The sequence below is a fragment of the Cupressus sempervirens genome, chromosome 3, assembly GCF_028749045.1.
Source record: "Cupressus sempervirens isolate cs-2001-9-10 chromosome 3, ASM2874904v1, whole genome shotgun sequence".
Taxonomy (NCBI): domain Eukaryota; kingdom Viridiplantae; phylum Streptophyta; class Pinopsida; order Cupressales; family Cupressaceae; genus Cupressus; species Cupressus sempervirens.
Window position 1 is genome coordinate 892,675,864 of NC_143120.1, and position 19,551 is coordinate 892,695,414.

Consider the following 19,551-nt stretch of genomic DNA (forward strand, 5'->3'; position numbering starts at 1 on the left):
AGTTTTGATGGAGTTGGCTAGGCAACTTGAGCATTATGACAAGATGATGAAACTTAAGGATGAGACAGGGATTACCTTCTCATTTGGAATAGGCAATGATACTTGCCCCAATCCTATCGTCTTTGCAGCTATGGAGAAAGAGTTAGAACGATATCATCTAGGATGGTATAGAGCAAGACAAGGATTCGATTCTAATGGTCTTATCAAAGCATCTCACGAAAACACATTCAAACGTATCCCTGCTATAGAAGATTTTTGGGCCAATGCACAGGATGACTTTCATGTGAGAAAGGTAGCTTTCTCAAGATTGTCAGTTGGCATGATGAGGCCAATCAGATGTAGAGGCTTTGATATTCCTGACCAACTGGAAGATGATGAAAATGTGCTAAGAGAAGATTATGATACAATTGATGGAACAGAGTAGGGTCTAGTGGATTGGGATGATCATCAGGATCCTTCCTTAGAGGCAGTTACAAGAATAGTTGATCTACAAACCGTGCAATGGTACAATAAGAAGTGAAGATAATTACAAAGTTGGAAGGTACACGTTACTTATGAGAAGATGAAACCAGAGGAAGAAGATCTAATAGAGTCAGTCAGACAAAAAGGTGGGGGCAATAGCCGGCAACGAAGACCAGTTAAGAGCAAGAAGAGGAATTTGGAGGTTGAGAAAGGTAAAGAACATCAAAAGCCTCCAGCAAAGAGACAAAATGCAACACTGTCAGGTGAGAGCATAATTGAGGCTAGGAGCCAAGAGGTTAATACAAGTGGGAAAAGGGTCTCGATAGAGGTGAGCTCTGATTCGGAATCAAGTGGTTATAGTGATAGTACCAAATACTCTCCTCTCTCAAAGAACCAACATGGAGATGATATGATAGTCACTAGTAAAGAAGAGGATACGCCAATTGATGTTGAGAAAATAAGCCAAGCGCTTGAGGCCGTTGGTGATGCTTTGCTAGTTGAACCGAATCCAGATTTGGGGAGATGCACTGCACCACTATGGTTAAGGAAAATGCTTATGCCAAGAGGCGAGGTAGTGACTGTCCGAACAGTTGAAGATATTCAAGGGTTAGTGGAAAAGGAAAACAGTGAGAAACAAAAAAAAATTGCAAAAATGGTGGAAAAGGTAATCAAAAGTGATGATGACGGTCACCGAAAAGTTCAGATTGCTATAACAAAGGTTAGCAAGGCAGTGGATGAGATTGTAGCCCAGGAGTACGAGGTAGTAGAGCATAACTTGGGAAGAATCATGGATGACATGGAATGTGAGGAGATCCAAGAAAGCATGGTTTCAATTAGAGAAAGGTTGAAGAAAGCAAACAAGAGCATTGTAAAGTTGGAGGCCGAAAACAAGTATTGGAGAGATTGCCAACCTATCCAACATTTGCATCAAGCAGCCCTTCCGCAAGACAATGGGAGCAACATAGAAGAGATATGGGCTCAATTGCGTGAAATCAAGGATTGGATCAGTGATATAACCCAAGATGGGAGAAATTTCTTGCCTTTCTTGACATTCAGATCATTGGTGGCTATTAGAGACAAATTCAGAACATTTGAAGGGGAGTGGAAGGATTTCCTTCCAATCAAGGACTTTTGCCATTCCCAGGCTACGAGCATTTATTGGGCTACCGGAGATATATTTGAAAAGAACCAAGTTGGTGGATGGAGGAATGAGTATGGTGGAGTCTTGGTATGTTGCCTCGACCATCAAATTGAGGATACTTGAAGAGATATGGAATGAGATTGCACAGCACAGCCCAAGCATTGACACTCCCATCTCAACCATGTTGGGCGATGTTGGGGTTGCACTTGATTTTGAGAATATCAAAGAGGAGAACGTCAATGAGACAAAGTTTGGATCGAGATTGGATGAGTTGGAGAAGGTTGCCATCAAGAAGAAGCATTTGGAGCATCCTTGCCTCCCTCAATGCCTTTATCGGATATGCGAAAGAATATGAGAAGGATCATGAGAAGACACTGCAAGCAACGAGCAACATGATGAATTCAGCTAAGCTCAAGATGAAGCACACACCTTGCCCTCCCATGAAGGAAGTCAACGACAGGCTAGCCAAGTTCATTGTCTTGGCTAAGAAGATGAAAGAAAAGGGTGGAATTATGTTGGATCATTTGATGTAAGCCCAAGTGGCAAATTCTCCTTTCTTCTTGGGTAGGATAGGTGTCTGATCCTGATTGGTTACCATTTTGGTGCCTTCTCATTAGTTGCCACTTTTCCTTTTTCTCATTGGTCCATTAATGAGGTGGCATCTTCTCATTGGCCGATGGGGTGGCAACCCTAATTAGGATTTCTAGGATTTGATCTGGATCGTTGATTTTGCCTCTTAATCTCTACCGTTGGTTGCAATTTGGCCCCTATATAAGGCCATCTGCTCTCATTTGTAAAGAGTTGAAGAAAATTGTTGCTTAAGATAATACCCAAATTGCTTCTCTTATCATTGTTGTGACTTGCATGGTGATATGAACACTTGATGTTGTTGCATGATTTCTACTTCCAATAGTTTGAAGTTAAAGGGTTGAAGAAAATTGTTGCTTAAGATAATACCAATTGCTTCTTTATCATTGTTGTGACTTGGATGGTGATTAAGAACACTTGGTGTTATTGCATGGTTTCTACTTCCAATACTTAGAGTTAAATTTCATTGAAGTTGTTAAAAAAGGATTTTATTTCAAGAAAGTTGTTAACTAAGAGTACAAATAGATGGATAGTTGTATGGTGATATTAGTGGATGTTTATTAGGGAACTATAAACTAGGCTAATAGCATCCTAGCGGCTGGTTAGAAAGCCTTGCATGGTAATCTAGTCTTTTTCCCTTGAATCATTGCATCTATGGAGGTAGAGCCGCTGCTAAGCTTTCATCGAATTTGATCCCCGTCCATTTGGTAATTTCTTCATTCATAGGAGTAGTAGAGAGTAGTAAGCAATTAGTGGTAGGAGTAGTTGAAAGTGAAAGTGATCAAGGAGAAAAGAACAAGTCAAGCAAAGTGAAGTACCACCAAGTCATCTTCGAATGAATAATGTAGGCCTGCCTATGTGATTAACCAGCAAATCACATTAATGTAACTGAGTTAGTATCCACAAGTGTAAGGAACCTTGGAGTTTTTTCTCATGTTCTTCATGAGTATTTACTTTTCAAGATAGGGTTGAGTGTTTGATATTCTTTATCAAGTACTCAATTCCTATATGTTATGTAGTGGTACAAAACTGACATCAGCAATACTCATTTGACAACAAATTCCCATCGTTTATATATTTTGACATCAATGAAAGCTTGTCAACAATCTTATCCTTACTTGTTTGACCTTAATGACAACAAGTCCCTTTCACATTAATGACAATATTTCCAACAAAGTTGACTAAATGTTGTTTAATACCTATAAGTAATTTGTGTGTACATTTATATTATCAAGTGCTCTAATTTTTTTTACCATATTGCCTCAGCCCTGAACCTACATGTCATATCTTATTTGCAAAACAATCATTACTTAAGTTTGACATGCAAGGTAACTCTGGAATGGGGGATCCATAGTCATTCCTTTAGCTACTCATTTTATTCTCGTGCAAGAAAAAGGAAGTTCTAGAAGCAAGTTGAGGAATGGGCATTAGAACCCGATGAGCTCTCGAAAGCCTTATTAGTATTTGATGAGATTTCGAGAACCTCGTCGAGATTCAATGAAGGTTTTGAACCATCCAAATTTTCCAACATACTATGGTTGTTTTGAAAATGCCAATGTTTATATTGACAGCTGAAACAAATAAAACTCATGTGGTCATGGACAATAAGTTGGGTTCTTATGAGGTTCTAACCATAGTTCAAAATCTCATTATTTGCCACTTATCAACAAGGCAAAAAATAATTTTCTTAGCAAATATCGGACATTAATTGGTAACTTCTCGGGAAAATATCAGGAATTTCAAAATTGATTATAATTAAATTTAAAAATACATTTTTTGCAGAAGTCAATAAGTAGATGCATTTAATGAGTCAATAAATGAGTAAACAAAATAACATCCTCATGTAAAATGCCAATGTAGTCAAAGACTTTGAAGAAAACTACAAATAGCAAATTGTCTTTGTAAAAAGATAAGCAAGTACAAATGTCAAGTACAATATGAAACTAGTCTACATCTTGCTCTTCCTCTTCCCAGTAGCTCTAGTAAAAACCATGGGAGAGGGAGGAGGTCTAGCAGCTCTAGCCCTAGCGGTCCTCTATGATGTAGATGGTGTTGGTGCTAGTGCTAGTGTTAGTGTTGGCGTTGGCAATGACTCATTGTCATGTGAATCTTCATTGTCACTATCCTCACTGTTAGTGTCCTCACTCTACTTGCCCTCCTCCTGAATGTCATTTAGTCTCGGCACAAAACCCTCCTCCATAGCATGCCTCTCCAAATCATATATGTCATCCTCTATGGGCAATGGAGGTCACTACTATGTTGTCCAATCACCATAAGGATCTATGTCATTCAAATCGAGTTGCTCAAATAGTGATGGCTCGAGCTTTCTTATGCACAACTTAAGGTTATATTGTACAAAAACAAGGTCATTTAGGCGTTTTTGTGCCTACTTGTTCCTCTTCTTTGTGGGAATAGTTTTGAATAAGCTCCAATTACGCTCACAACTAGATGAGCTACATGGTTGACATAAGATGCGAAAGGCAAGTTTTTGCAGATTTGGGACAGTTCCACCCCAGTTTTGTCACCAAGCATCTACAAGATATATATTAAAGAGTTAAAAAGCAAGGTGAGAACAAGTTTTTCTAGCTTTGTATTTATCTACTTATCGTGCATGTGAAAGACTCCAAATTTTGAATATTGTACCTAGGATTTGAGTGTTTCTGCTTCGCTTTGCTACATCTGAGTAGAATAGCTTGCCCGTTGCATTTTGATACACTTTCATCTCAACCACAATGAGGTCTCTCACCTCAATGTCAGGTGCCATCCTTTGCATGCATTCATTGAAGCCTTCCATGACCTCTCCACTTGGATCCCTATGTGATGGAGAGAAGCGAAAAAGAGGGTTGATGAAATACCTTGCTGCATGAATGAATCAGCTCCACCTCCTATCAATAATTTCCCATATGGGCTTAGATTTTAGGTTGTTCTCCCTGTATTGATTTCTTACTACCTCTTTGGCCCTATCCATGGCCTCATAGAGGGATCCCATTGGGGTTTGTTCCTCATCATCCAAGCGGAGAACTTTAACCAAGGGCTTCGCCACCTACAATTGAAATGTAGAAAACACTTATAATTAATCAAAGAATAGGTTTATAATTTAATAATGAAATACTTGACTATTAAATACAAAATAATTAATTATTCAACTTCTAAAGTTTTCAAGTTACCTCCACAATTTTTGTAGCTAGATCAAAAAAGTGGTTGTCAAAGACAATGCATGCAACACTTTGTCCATCGAGCTTATTTGAATAAATTGACTCTAGCCATGGTGGACTCACAAACATTTGCTTCATAGTTAATTCAAAGCATTATTTAGCGAATTAACATAAACTCAATGCTTTAATGAACAAAGCATAATAAGGCAATGACTAAAAGAAAGAGAGAAGAGAGATAGAAGACAATACACAATTGATAACAGAGTTCATCCGTGGGTCAGACTACGTCTCTGGGTCCTGCTCCAATAGAGGGACCGATCTGATTAGCTCCAAACAAATCAATTACAAGTGTTCAAGATCTTCCCTTCAAGCACAATTGGGGCATTATTCTCCAGTGTGCAGGAATAATCACCAAGTCTCCAAAATCATAATCTCCTTCTCATCACCTGAATGAATTTCCAAAGCTTATTACCCCCTTTTATACATGAAATTAGCCAAAAAATGGGTTATAACCACTAATTGCAAAAATAATCCCTTTAACTAATTTGATCTTCGTAATAACCCCTTTTCTATTTTATAAGTTTGGCCTTTTTCATTTTAGTGGTTAGTTTTGACCCATATACTTAGTGTTCCGTTTATTCTCATGAGAGATGGATTCACGATGAATCACTACTCATGAAATATGGGCCAATGAGTTTGACTCAAAATCACATGGTTAAATCCTGATAGCAATATCACAATTTGACTTGCTGTGGAAATTATCTCCTACTTATAAATTTTTCACCTTTTCACGGCCTTTGTTGTTGGTTTGACCAAACTTTGACCAGCCATAACTTTGTCACCTAGACTCCAATTTTTCTCGTTCAAGTTGCGTTGGAGTTAGAATTACGAACACTTTGCAATGATGTTGATTCTTGGAGCATTGGGGACATTTTAATTTTCACTGATTTTTATCCCTCGGATCAAGCCTCCCCACTGAAGAGCTTTCGGACCTCCTAAAGTTTGATTACTCAAAAAGTAGGTGAGGGTATAGTTCCTTCACTTTGCCAATCTCCATCCATCTTGCCTTGCTTGGATGCATCCCCTTCAATCCTACTTGGACATATTCAACCAGTTTTCTTCATGAAGTTCTGACATACTTGTCAAGGATAACATGTTCTGGCAATTCTGACATGTACTCTGCTGAATAATCATCAACGGATGGAACCTAAACGTCTTTGTCTTCATCCAAGATCATTGGAGACTCATACAACTTTAGATTCTCAACATTGACAACTAAGTAAACTTGCATGTATGGAGGAAGATTAAGGCAGAAGGCATTAGTACCGATCTTTTCTAAGATCTCAAAAGGACCATACCAGATAGGCTTGAGCTTCCTTCACCTTGCATTCTTTCCTTGCTGATATGTAACCAACTCTATCACCAACTTGGAAATGGTGATCGATGCGATGCTTATCATGGTGAGCCTTATATTTTGCCTCCCTCTATTCCAATTGTGCTTCTACTATCTGATGGATTGCTTGGACTTTCTGGATGAACTTTAAAGCCTTTTCTGCATCATGGTGTTCATCTACAACATCGTCCTTCCCAAAAGCAAAATCCATTGGTGTCTTAGGCAAGTAACCGAAGCACAGCTCAAAAGGAGACCTCTTTGTAGAAGAGTGTGTTGCATGGTTATAAGCATGCTGCACATAAAGAAGACTTTCACCCCACAACTTAGGATGCTTACTACAGTAACCTCTAAGCAAATGAACAAATGTCTTATTGCCTACATCTGTCTGTCTGTCAGTTTGTGGATGGAAGGTTGTACTCTTCTTCAGCTTGGTATCCATGAGTTCCCACAAAGATGACAAAAATTCCCCCAAGAATTGAGAATCTCGATCAATACAATAGAAGTAGGTAACCCAAAATGAACCCATACAAATTGAAAGTACAAATGAGCTGTCAGCTCAGCAGTGACCTACTTTTTACAAGGCATTAAAATACACATTTTTCTGAACCGATTAACTACTACATACAAATAATCATGTCCCTTCCTAAACATAAGTAAACCCCCCACAAAGTCCATAGACATACTTTCCCATGGATAGGATGGTACAAGTAATGGTGTGTACAAACCCAATTTCCTATTACTCGGTTTGCTAGTTGCACGCATTACACATCCTTTTATATACTTCGTGAAAGTTTCTTGCATACGAGGCCAGTAACAATACTTCTAAAATCAAGCCAGTGCTTTACTTACCCTGAAATGACTTGCAATCAAAGAGGTATGTGCTTCACAGATTACATGTGCTTGTTCATCTTTAGGAATGCATAATTTTCCCAAGTGGTACAACAAATTATCTTGCACATAGTAATCTTTCTCTTCTACATGTTTACCCTGAATTAAAGCTGCATAGATATCCTTAAAGTTCTCATCATTAGCATATTGTTCCTGAAAATTTTTATGAACCATAGAACTATTCTAAAGGATTATCAAAGCATTCTTAATAGGAGGCCTAGAGAGCATATATGCTACTTTGTTATGGGCACCCTTCTTATACTTAATAACCAAATGAAACTATTGTAGAAAACCCATCCACCTAAAGTGCCTACTTTGTTGCAACTTAGATTTTGAGTGCAAATATTGAAGTGATTGGTGATCAGTGTGAATTACAGTTTCTTTCCCCATTAAGTAGTGCTTCCATTTTTTAACACTCTGAACTAAAGCATAAAGTTCCTTATCATAAGTGGGATAGTTACTTACTGCTCCTGAAAAAGTTTCAGAGTGGTAGCAGATTGGTTTACCTCCTTGCATAAATACAGCTCCCATGGCAAACCCACTCGCATCTGTCTCAATTTCAAATGGTTGATGTAAATCACGTAGAGCCAAAACTAGTCCAATGCTCAACTTTTCCTTCAAAGTATCAAAAGCTTTCTGTTGTAGACCTCCCCACTGAAAAGTTCTCTTCGTACTGGTTAATGCATGCAATGGCGATGCAATGTAAGAGAAGTTTACAATGAACTTCATCTAGTATTGAACTGCACCTAAGAAGGTCATGACTTCTGTAACTGTACTTAGCTTAGGCCACTTTACAATACATTCGACCTTCACAGGGTCTACTTTCAATTGACCATCTCCTATGACATAGCCTAAGTACACTAATGATGTCTTAGCAAATTCGCATTTAGACATCTTTCCATAAAGATTTTCTTTTCTCAATACATCCAAGACTCTTTTTACATGAGTTACATGATCATCCCAAGACTTACTAAATACAAGGATATCATCTAAATAGACTATGACAAAATTATCAATAAAGGGACGAAAGACACCATTCATGACTCTCATAAATGTAGTCAGTGCATTACAAAGCCCAAAAGGCATGACCAACCACTCAAATAGCCCCTATTTTGTCTTGAAAGCAATTTTCCAACTATCATTATTTACAATTTGAATTTGATGATATCCTCTATGCAAGTCTAACTTAGTGAAATAAATTGCATGTTTCAACTGATCAAGTAAATCATCTGTTCTAGGAAGAGGATACTTGTTCTTTACCGTTGTCTTGTTCAGAGCCTTGTAATCGATGCACATTCTCCAAGTCCCGTCTTTCTTTAGAACCAACACAATAGGAGAACCACAAGGAGAAGTACTTGGACGAATAACTCCTTTCTCCACCAGCTCCTGAACCTACTTTTTAATTTCTTCATTCTGCAAAACTGATAAAAGATACATGCCGATATTAGGAAGTGGCACATCCTGTTGTAACTGAATTTCATGTTGAATCTCTCTCTTAGGAGGTAACCCTTTCGATTCCTAAAACAAATCATCATAAGCGTAAATAATCTTGACCATTTCAGATTTATGATTAGGATCACACCCCTTGAATGCCTCAAACATTTCATCTTCTTTGGCTTTTACATGCATTAATACAAAGTTCTTACTGGAATTGACTAACCTTTTCGTCTAACCAGCATTAACTAATGCAAGATTAGTCTTTATCTTATGTGATCGTACAATGTATTCAACCTTATCTTTGAAAAGATGATATTTGTTCTCCCCCTATAAAAGATAGCTTGCTGATCATATAGGTATGGACTCCCAAGCACAAGACCACAAATATCTAAAGGGACTACATCAGCTTCTACCTCATCTACAAAGTTTGCAGTGATAGCAAATCTCAATTTACATTCCTTAGTTACTTGTAATTGTGCATCATTGCAAACCCATCCAAGAGGATATGGTTTTGGATGAGGTGTTGTAGTCAAGTTAAGCTTTTTAACAACCTCTTCAGATATCAAATTAACTTAAGAACCTGTATCAAACAAAGTATCAACCTTAGTATGTTTGATAACAACCTGAATATGAAATAATTCATTCCTTTGCTTACCATTCTTAGGAGAAGATTCTTTACTTGTACTTGTACTTGTACTTATATTTGAAGAACTTGTAGCTGGAGAAAGAGATATACCTTTTCCTTTTCCTTGGATTCTGGTAGCAACAATCTTTGTCTCATCTCCAGAGTCAAATCCAAGGTCTTGTTGAATTACAGCAATAGTCTTTTGTTTGCCTTTGTTTCCACCATATCACTTTGGTCTTTTTTTTGGATGCGGCTTCCAACACTTAGAATCATCGTGCCCTTCTTTCTTGCAATGTGAGCATGTGGTTTTTTCACCCTCTTTCTTGAATGTAGCTGTTTTTTCCCCTTTCCTTTGTCTTTGGATTTACCTTCAAACTTAGATAGCTTCTTATCAACCTTATCAATGAAAGTACCCTTACCCCTTGACTCTAAATGTGTAGCCTGTACACATACTTCATCCAAATTACATGGATTTAAAACCAAAATACAATGTCTAAGGTAAGAATGAAGAACACCTATGTATTTGAGTAAAGTATCTTGGGTGTACAATGGAACATTTAACAAAATAGCCTTTTTACGAAATTCATGGGTGTACTCTTGGACAGTTTGACCTTTCCCTTGCCTAAAATGTTGCCAATTCATCATTAACTGCTACATATGGCCTAGGGGGTAGAATTGCCTCTTTAAAGCACTAACAAATTCTAACCAAGACAAGTTTAACTTACCATGTTGTGAAGTTTCATCCCGAGTCCTACTCTCCCACCAGGTTAGAGCCACACCACCTTAACCAAAGAGTGGCTAACTAAATTCTATCAACATCATCTACAAGGTTTTGAACTCTACAGCAGACTTCTACTTGCTGAATCTAGTCATCTAATTTCTCGACATTTAACTCCCCACAATACTTTGGCAAGTCAAACTTTACATCCAACTTGATTCGAGGCCCTTAAAAATATTAGAAGACTCAGAATGGGTAGAAGGAGAAGAGGGAGAAGACGGAGAAGAGGGAGGTGTGTTTGGAGGATCACGATCGCCTCCTTTCTTTTTCCCTTTTCCCTTCCGAGTTGCACGTCTTCACATCTTCTCTTCTCTTTCCTGTACCAAAACTTCTAACATTGTCTGCAAATTCTGAAGAGTTTTCTGGATACTCTTATCTTGAAAAATTTGTCCACCACCTTCGTCTGCCATTTGTGATGATGGTTTAGTCCTTCGTTTTCCAATCTCAAGATTGTATTCCTTGAGCTTTCCTTCACCTTTCTCGATCCTGGATCTTGTTAGCATTCAAATTTGCAATACTAGTCACACAAGAGCTCTAATACCAATGTGATCTGATTAGGATTTAGGACGATTATTTCAAAGCATTATTTAGCGAATTAACATAAATTAAATGCTTAAATGAACAAAGCATAATAAGGAAATGACTAAAAGAAAGAGAGAAGAGAGATAGAAGACAAAACACAATTGATAACGGCGTTTGTCCATGGATCGGACTATGTCTCCGGGTCCTGCTCCAATAGAGGGACCGATCCGATTAGCTCCAAACAAATCAATTACAAGTTTTCAAGATCTTCACTTCAAGCACAATTGCAGCATTATTCTCCAATGTGCAGGAATAATCACCAAGTCTCCAAAATCATAATCTCCTTCTCATCACCTAGATGAATTTCCAAAACCTACTATCCCCTTTTATACATGAAATTAGCCAAAAATGGGTTATAAACACTAATTGCAAAAATAATCCCTTTAACTAATTTGATCTTCGTAATAACCCCTTTTCTATTTTATAAGTTTTGCCTTATTTCATTTTAGTGTTTAGTTTTACCCATATCCTTATTTACCTAAGGATACGCGAGAATTGACATAGTTTAAATACAATATAATCCGATTGTATCTCAAGTGCTATGAATAGCACAGCAGTTATAAAATATTTTGGGAGGACAGTGATCACGAGTTCCATTCCTGTTGACCTCCATTCTCTATTTGGCGGTTTTATTGTTTTAAAGACAAACTCCCTCCATAAATTAGTAAATAGCATGTGTGTTGTAGCGGCAAAGGTGGACGGTTTGAACAAAGAGTTTATGAGTTTGAAACTCCCCCAAATAAATTTGCTGCCTTATTTCCAATGAGCCACATCAGCATGATGACATCATGTTGATGTCATCAAAATTACCTTTTTTACCTAAAATTCAAATTGTCATAACTTCCACACACTAACTCTGTTTTTGATGATACGAACGTCGTTGGAAAGATTTTGACATGCTCTTTAATTTGAGATCCATTGTTAACTACTTTTGAGATGATTAATTTTTCACATTTTTACGGCCTTTGTTGTTGGTTTAACCAAACTTTGACCGGCCATAACTTTGTCACCTAGACTCCAATTTTTCTCATTCAAGTTGTGTTCGAGTTAGAATTGCGAACACTTTGTAGTGATGTTGATTCTTGGAGCATTGGGGACATTTTTATTTTCACTGATTTTTATCCCTCGGATCAATTATGATCATTGGTTTAGCACAATCCAAAGTCCAACTAATAATGGTGATTAGAAAATAATAAATGATTCTTATGGAGACATACCTTGTGATTTGGAAATGGCTGACCTCATGGCCAATTTAGCCCTTTCCCTGTAATGTTTCCATTATATAATAAATTATTAATCAAACTATTGTTAATGGGTCGACTGATTTAATATATCTTGGACCCATTTTTGTTTTGTTTCCATAGTTTTGTGTAGCCATCAGCTATCTTTGTACACCCTCGAAAAGCTTTTCCCCGACAAGTATTTAAGCATGGCTTGTAGGTAGTCGTTAGGTATGCGATTTGATTATATTTCTTTGTATTGCGAATTCCTATTGGGATTCTCTGTTGTTCCCCATTTTGGAAGTGAAGGATCTTCCCTATTTGGCTTGTTTCCAGTTTCAATGGGATTCAACCCTCACCCTATTCCGTTTCCTATAACACTTTGCTCGGATTTGGCAAATCAGAGCACCATCATATTGCGAATTGGAAACATAACTTGTTTATTTGATTTGCTCTCTTGTGTTCAATCTCTGGTAAATATTGGTGTTTTCTCTGCTTATTGGTGTATCATCCGTACACCCAATCAGCTGCATTTCCGCTTACTCCAAGCTCCATCCATCACCCATACGGCCCTCCATTTGGCAAAAGCTTAGTATCTATCGTACAGCCTCTGCAGCTTCCCTACCATACGGCTTTCCATAGCTTCCCCACCGTACAACCTCCATAGCTTCCCCCACCGACGATCTCCATAGCTTCTCTATTGTATGACTACTCTACACAAAATCCACTGTACGGCCTTCAATTACCCATCGTACGGCCATCAACTAGTCAACCCTCTCTGGCACCATACTACAACAATATCACTTAACACATAACCACCCTATACGACTTCCTCCATCCTTTAATATCGTGCGGGCCACAATTCAGCATTACCATACAATCATATTGTATGTGCATACTGTATGGTCCTGTTGGCTTGAGGTCAGTCTAGTCGCCGACTCAAAGGTCAGGAACATTACATTCCCTTCTCAACTTTTTCTCTTCTTGGGCACTGAGCAAGGCAAGCATGTCTCTTTTTATTTCTTCAGTGGTCACATCACAAATTCTTGTGTCACGCTTTCTTATACCAGCAAGGTGGTACTTCAACCGAGATAGCCTCCACGAATTTGTTTTTCACATTTTATGCATATCACACTATTATAGTTGATTCCTTCTAAGCCATATTTCCATGCCTTGTCTCTAGCCCCTTTAGGGCACATGCCCAACAATCTAGATGGACATGCACCTATGGGGCCACTAGCAGATGAAGCAACTAAGCTAGTTGTAGACAAATCTATATTTTCCATTTAATGTATAATCAACCTACACATATAGAACACAAATTGAAGCCACAAATTTAGAAATTTGATTAACAAAAATTTGGAACAAACTAAATTAGGTTAAAACTTTAAATAAGTTTTAACACAAGCTGAAACTTGAAAGAAAAAATCAAAAATGTGTTAGGTGATGAAATTATTAAGAAAACTATGATCTTTTTTTTGGAAAAATTGCAAAAACATGGTGTTAGATCCTAGTTATTACACTCTAAAATGTGTTAGAGAACATTGCGAAGGGTATTCTAGAGATTCAATAAAGTTACATGCAACTAAGGCAAGACAAAACAATTTTTAACTCAAAAGAAAAAGAATTTAGAAAAGTTGTGAATCTGGAGTTGATTAAAAAGAGGTTTGAATCCATTTCAAATACACTTGCAATCAATCTACAAGGTTGTCAAACATTATTCATCTCCTCCACAACCCTTCTCCTCTCTGCCAAGCACTCTAGTGAAAAAAAATGAAATGGGGTATCCCATTTTGACAGTCGCCGACTGCGAGAAAAGAGTAAGTTATCACAGTAAGTGGGCGATATCTCAGTGATATATTGCCAGTTTCTTGGTAAGAAGACTCTCTGTACTAAGAATCTCGCTAGTAGTTGGTATATCTGCCACTTATCAGCACTATTCTGAACTGTGCTTCTAACAACCCCATTGGAACTCGGCAGCAATTTCACAACTCACCCAATATGTTGATGAAGATAAACTTTAAGCCGGCTGCAATTATGTGAAAGTTCTTAAATTCTTTCCAACAAAACTATTTGTACTTGATGATGAACATGGATATAAAATGCTACTCTCACAAGCATATTTGCCAAATATGCAAAATTATACGCTCAAATATATCTTCCATCCCTTCATACCCAATCAAAAACCACTTCCAATTGCCCAATGTGCTAATCTGTATTTTCTTCTTGATCATTATTGAAGACCCTAACACTTGTCTTCATGTCCACTACCGCTCAAATCTGATAAGGTTGCTACCCACTGCCATACCACTCTTGTGTAATGATCACTTTTCTAGAATAATATATTCTTTAGGGCATTTCAATCATAGGAGCAAAAATCTACAAATATTCATGACTATACTCTATTAATCGTGAATGAGCGGCAGACTGATCTATTCCCCTATTTTTTCAAAAAATTGTGTTGACTAGGTCAACAATTTCCAACAAATTTTTCAGGTTTCAATTGCAAATAAACCACAAAAAATACAAACCCTAAAAACAATGCCAAAACCCACGAAAACAAGTCATGAAAAGCTTATTTATTGGCTTGTGCAAGAGTCTGCATTTGCATCTAAAGCCATGATGGACAGAAGCCTTGAAGCGACAGATAGCAACCTTCATATGTGACGGATGGCAGGCCTTCATTTGCAACAGCAAAAAGACTCTTCATTCTGGGTTTTGAATTCAGCTGCAACCGTAGCCGTGCATCTTCAGCTTAGGCTCATGGGCTTGCAACCAACAATTATATGCAATTGAAATTGCCATATATTTTTCTTTTGGAAACACAAGATGCCTAAACTCACCTCTTAAGAATCTCACTGCCAGTAACAAACAACAGACAATAATCGTAAAGGAGAAAATGATCCCCAAACTTGTTAGAAAAATTTAAAAATTATACTTTTTTTATATGCACAAGCACTATTCTACTACGACTCTGATTAAGATTACCAGAAGTGTAAATTAAAGTGTTGGTGTTGGTGTTGGTGTTGGTGTGGAGGCATTTTCAGGCCTAGTATGGGCATTGTAGGATCCTCAAATTCACAAAGAAGAGATGTGACAATACATGATGTTTATATAATGAGAGCAATGAAAAAATCATTCCACAATGGAAAACAATATATTGAAAGTGGAAATACTTGCATATAGAATCACAACAATGTGAACTAGACAAGCAAATACTCAAATAGAAAGATAAAATCTAGTCAACGAAACATTATTAAATGCTATAAGCACCTTCTTTGCAAGAATAATGACTATAACTATTATAAATCAATTACATTGCACAACACATACCACAGTAGCATAAGAAATATAAAATTCTAGAACCACAGTTGCGCAGTGTAATCGGCAATATGAAAATAAACAACAAAAGTCTCCTACAATTGATGGCTTGAACTCTCTATTATATTTTCTCTCAATATATCTGTGCTATGGAAATGCCCTTTATTTATTTTTTAAACTAATTTTTGACTATTTTTCTTCAATTTTTTAGGTCTTTTTAAATCCAATTTTTCCCCGATATTTTCAACAAACCCTACCGTTTGGTTTGCCAATTTATTCCCAAAACGATTAATGCTTCTATGATTTCAATGTCTGAGAATTTATTTTTTTAAATGCCCATAAAATGTAACTACGTCAACTCTGAGATGATGTTATGAGACAATATGTCAAATAACACAGATTCCTTATCCATACTTCCACTTTTTGCTTGCAGATTTCCAATCATGGCATACCAGTGAGACCGTGGTGCATTATAATCTACATTCTGCAGATAAGGAGTTGCAACAGCATAGCATTGGAAACCTATTCTGCACCCATCAGACTCCAACAGTTATTGGACAACCAGGTTTGACACTTTTATTATAATAGCTATTGACATTTACAAACTTCATTATGTTCCTTCCTATCAAGAAATACAATGATTTTCACAACTATGCACCAGTTTGTTAACTTTGAATTGGGCCCTATGGAGAGTGTTTGCAATCTTCCACCATGCACATAGATATTGGCAACCAGGCTCAATAAAACATTTTGATGCAAATTCAAGGCAAAAGCTCAAGAAAATTTAAAAAATTGGCAGAGTTTCAAAGGTAGGCCAACGGTACTTAGGTGTCTTTCTTGTGCTTTTCTTCTTTCCCTAAAAGGCAGGCTCTCTTCTGATCATTAACGGATTGTTGCAACTTCAGTTGGCAGCATTTTGTATCACCATTCTTCTATCAATATATATACCTTTTTCTCAGGAATTAAATAAGAGGCTATCTATAACAGGAAAGATAGGTGCAATGCTTGTTCCTTAGGAAATGAAATGTCTGTTTGCATAGAAATCCTAGTTTGAGAGCAAAATCTAGGACAAAAATGGAAACCATAGCAGAGTTAAATATTATCTAGATTGTGCGAATTGCTCAGTTGCCATAGAAACAAGCTAAATTAAGCTATTGAAAGGGCTACTACACAATGGCATAATTGAAGATATGGAAAAAACCTTCTCCAGGATTTCAAATACTTTACTAAGGGAACAATACAGTCACCGTAAAGTAGAAAGCTTGGAGATATTCTGAATGACTCACCACTTCAGCAATCTTCCTTATTATCAATGCTGGATTTGAACTGAGACCCTTCACCAGTGCTATGGTAAGCTCCTTCAACTTTGCAAGTTTAATGTCCTTTTCTGAGTCCACAAGTATAGCATCAGCCCTCACACCCTCTGGACCCAATGCAGACAATTCTTCAGGAGATGGAATGGTATCAAACTGTTCCTTCAAAGTTTTAATCTGCAAAACAAATAACAAACTTGAAAAAATTAATAATAAATATCAATACAAGATTTTATTTTATTTTAGATACTCTGCCTTCATGTAAGCACAGCGTGTGTGAGGCAATTAAAATCTACATTACATTCAGAAGTGTGCATGGGAGTGCAAAGTAGACACTTATACAGAGGAAAACAAAAAGTGAAAGTTCAAAATCTGTTTTATAACATATTGGTGCAGGTGTAAGCCAAAAGGGTGCACCTACAAAAGAATTTCAAACTAAAGCTTCAAGCTGTTGTTACATACCGGCAGAGGCATGCCAATAAATGAAATCGAGGTTACCAAACCTTATTATAGTGAAAAGCTATTAATAACAAAGAGGTTCCCCTATGAAAGCTTTCTAAACAGCACTCACAAAAAGGCATCTTTCATTAGTGTGAAAAGGAACCTGCTTTATCAGAAGCTCTATGACTGTAGCAACTTATTTCATCAACATAAAATAAGATAAATTTATTAATGTTCAACAACTGACCAGAAAAGGGGTCAAAGTGACTGCCAGGAACAAAACAAGGGGACCAACCCACAGAAGGACACCAAACAGTACCCAAACAAACAAAGCAGAAGCAGTAAGAAACAAACTAACCAACCCAAACACACAAACCAAAGAAAACCAGAGCAGAGTAGGTTAAACAGGGAAACCCCACCACCTCTAAGAGGCCAAAAACCAGGGTTCTAATAGAAGGGTAAGGCAAAGAACTAGAAGGGGCCCTGAGACACCCTGGAAGATGATCACTGCTGGAAGGTTCTAGACAAGGTCAGACACTGCCGAAAAGAGGCCCTGCCGGTCACTGCCGAAAAGAGGCCCTGTGGGGCTTAACGAATCTGGAGGAACCTGAGGAGGGACTAAGCTGACATTGGTGCCCTGAGCAGAGGGAAGCCCAGCAAACAAGATGATAAGCTGACAAGACTGAGGATGCAGAGGAACCCGGCGCTAAAGCATTGTTAAAATTCAATTCAATAATCATGGCAAAATCATTACAGAAGAATACTAAAATCAGATGTTTTTACAAATAACTCAACACCAAATTCAGCACTGGATTTATTCCTTTTTACACAGATTTGAAAGTTTTATACAGATGCAGTGTCATTTTTCAAAAAAAGTAGATCAATAGAGTAGAATTTTTCTTGTAGAGTCTCTTTCTTCTATCCTTTGCTAGTCCCTTCAAGGTAGAAAAACTTTAGATTCAGTAAAGTAGAATGCCCGAATGAAACAATACAGTCATAAGAACAGTTTTGCAGAAGGATTTCAAATGAGATTTTGTTACTAATGGCAACTAATTTTCTCCAAATTGAAATTCTCCTATTATTCGCTAGAAAATTCGGTTATAGCAGTATTTTATAAGAATTTTCATCAGAGACTTTTGGTCAAATCCTACAAATTCTTGGTTTTTGTGTAGAGAAGATAATAAAAGAGAATTTCCGGATACAAGAATCAAATCATAGGTCAAAAGCATCCGTCATGATCAATGATGGGAAAAAGCCTTATCAAGATCATCCAAAGCCACCTACCCAAGAGTCTTATTTTAGCCACCACCATTTTCAAAGAATAGAGCCTACTCTAAGATTTGCTATTTCTAGTGAACTCTTGTTATAACCCATGTTTTTAGTTTCTCTGTAAATTTTGGAAACAGTATTTTTAATACAAATTCGGCTATTTAAGGTTTTTTTATATTTATCTTTAGACATTTTACTATGTGAAAGAGATGAGCTTCAAGTGTTAATTTCTAATGATTTCAACCAACAGCTTTACTAAAAATGCCAGTACTGGACAGGATTTTATAATAAGATTCAGCTATGACCCCCGTCAGTGAATAAATAAATCAAAGACTTAACCAACAATCATCAGCAATTAAACCCCAGCAATCACCAAATGGGCATCAACCCACATGAATCGTTTATCATTAATAAAAGACTGTGATGAATAGGTAAGAAATGACGTTTCAAATGTGCTTGATGACAGTGATCAAGTGAAGGGCAGTGATTCCATTGTTTATGACAACAAACTATACTCAAGGGAAACGATTATGGAATAGAGAATGATAAAGGTAAGAAGCGATAATAAAAGAATAATGAGACAGCGATCATAAATAGTAATTAAAAATAATATGACTTAAGGAATGATCTGGAAAAGTTAAGATACAATGAAAACAATAATTAAAATAAACATAGGATGCGTGGAAGCGACGCTACTCTTGAGGAACTGCCTGAGAGAAACAATCCTACAACAGGTTAAGAAGCTACTTAAGATGTATAAATGATAATTCCAAGCTGGGGGGAACCACGTTGGCATCAAGCCATTCAGACATCAAATCGTTCAGGCAGAAAGGCATAGAATGAATAAACAGTCATTCTGAGAATCTGAAGCAAGTACATCAAATAAACAAACAATCAAACTTAAAGAGGCAGCAGACTTCTGATCATATAGCAACTAT

The 19,551-nt window shown here is 37.2% G+C and overlaps 1 protein-coding gene across 4 annotated transcripts in view; it reads right to left on the reverse strand.

Annotated features, from left to right (window-relative positions):
- The window catches only part of LOC149569670 (putative serine/threonine-protein kinase SIS8), a 311,948-nt gene that overhangs the window by 267,565 nt on the left and 24,832 nt on the right, over positions 1-19,551 (reverse strand). For all 4 annotated transcript variants that reach the window (XR_016362787.1, XM_089822389.1, XM_089822391.1 and 1 more), the window contains exon 3: positions 16,877-17,080. Coding sequence is in view for 3 of the 4 variants with exons in the window: in XM_089822389.1 (XP_089678515.1) it covers positions 16,877-17,080 (204 nt within the window). In the remaining variant the exon portion in view is untranslated. The remainder of the gene's footprint in view (positions 1-16,876; positions 17,081-19,551) is intronic.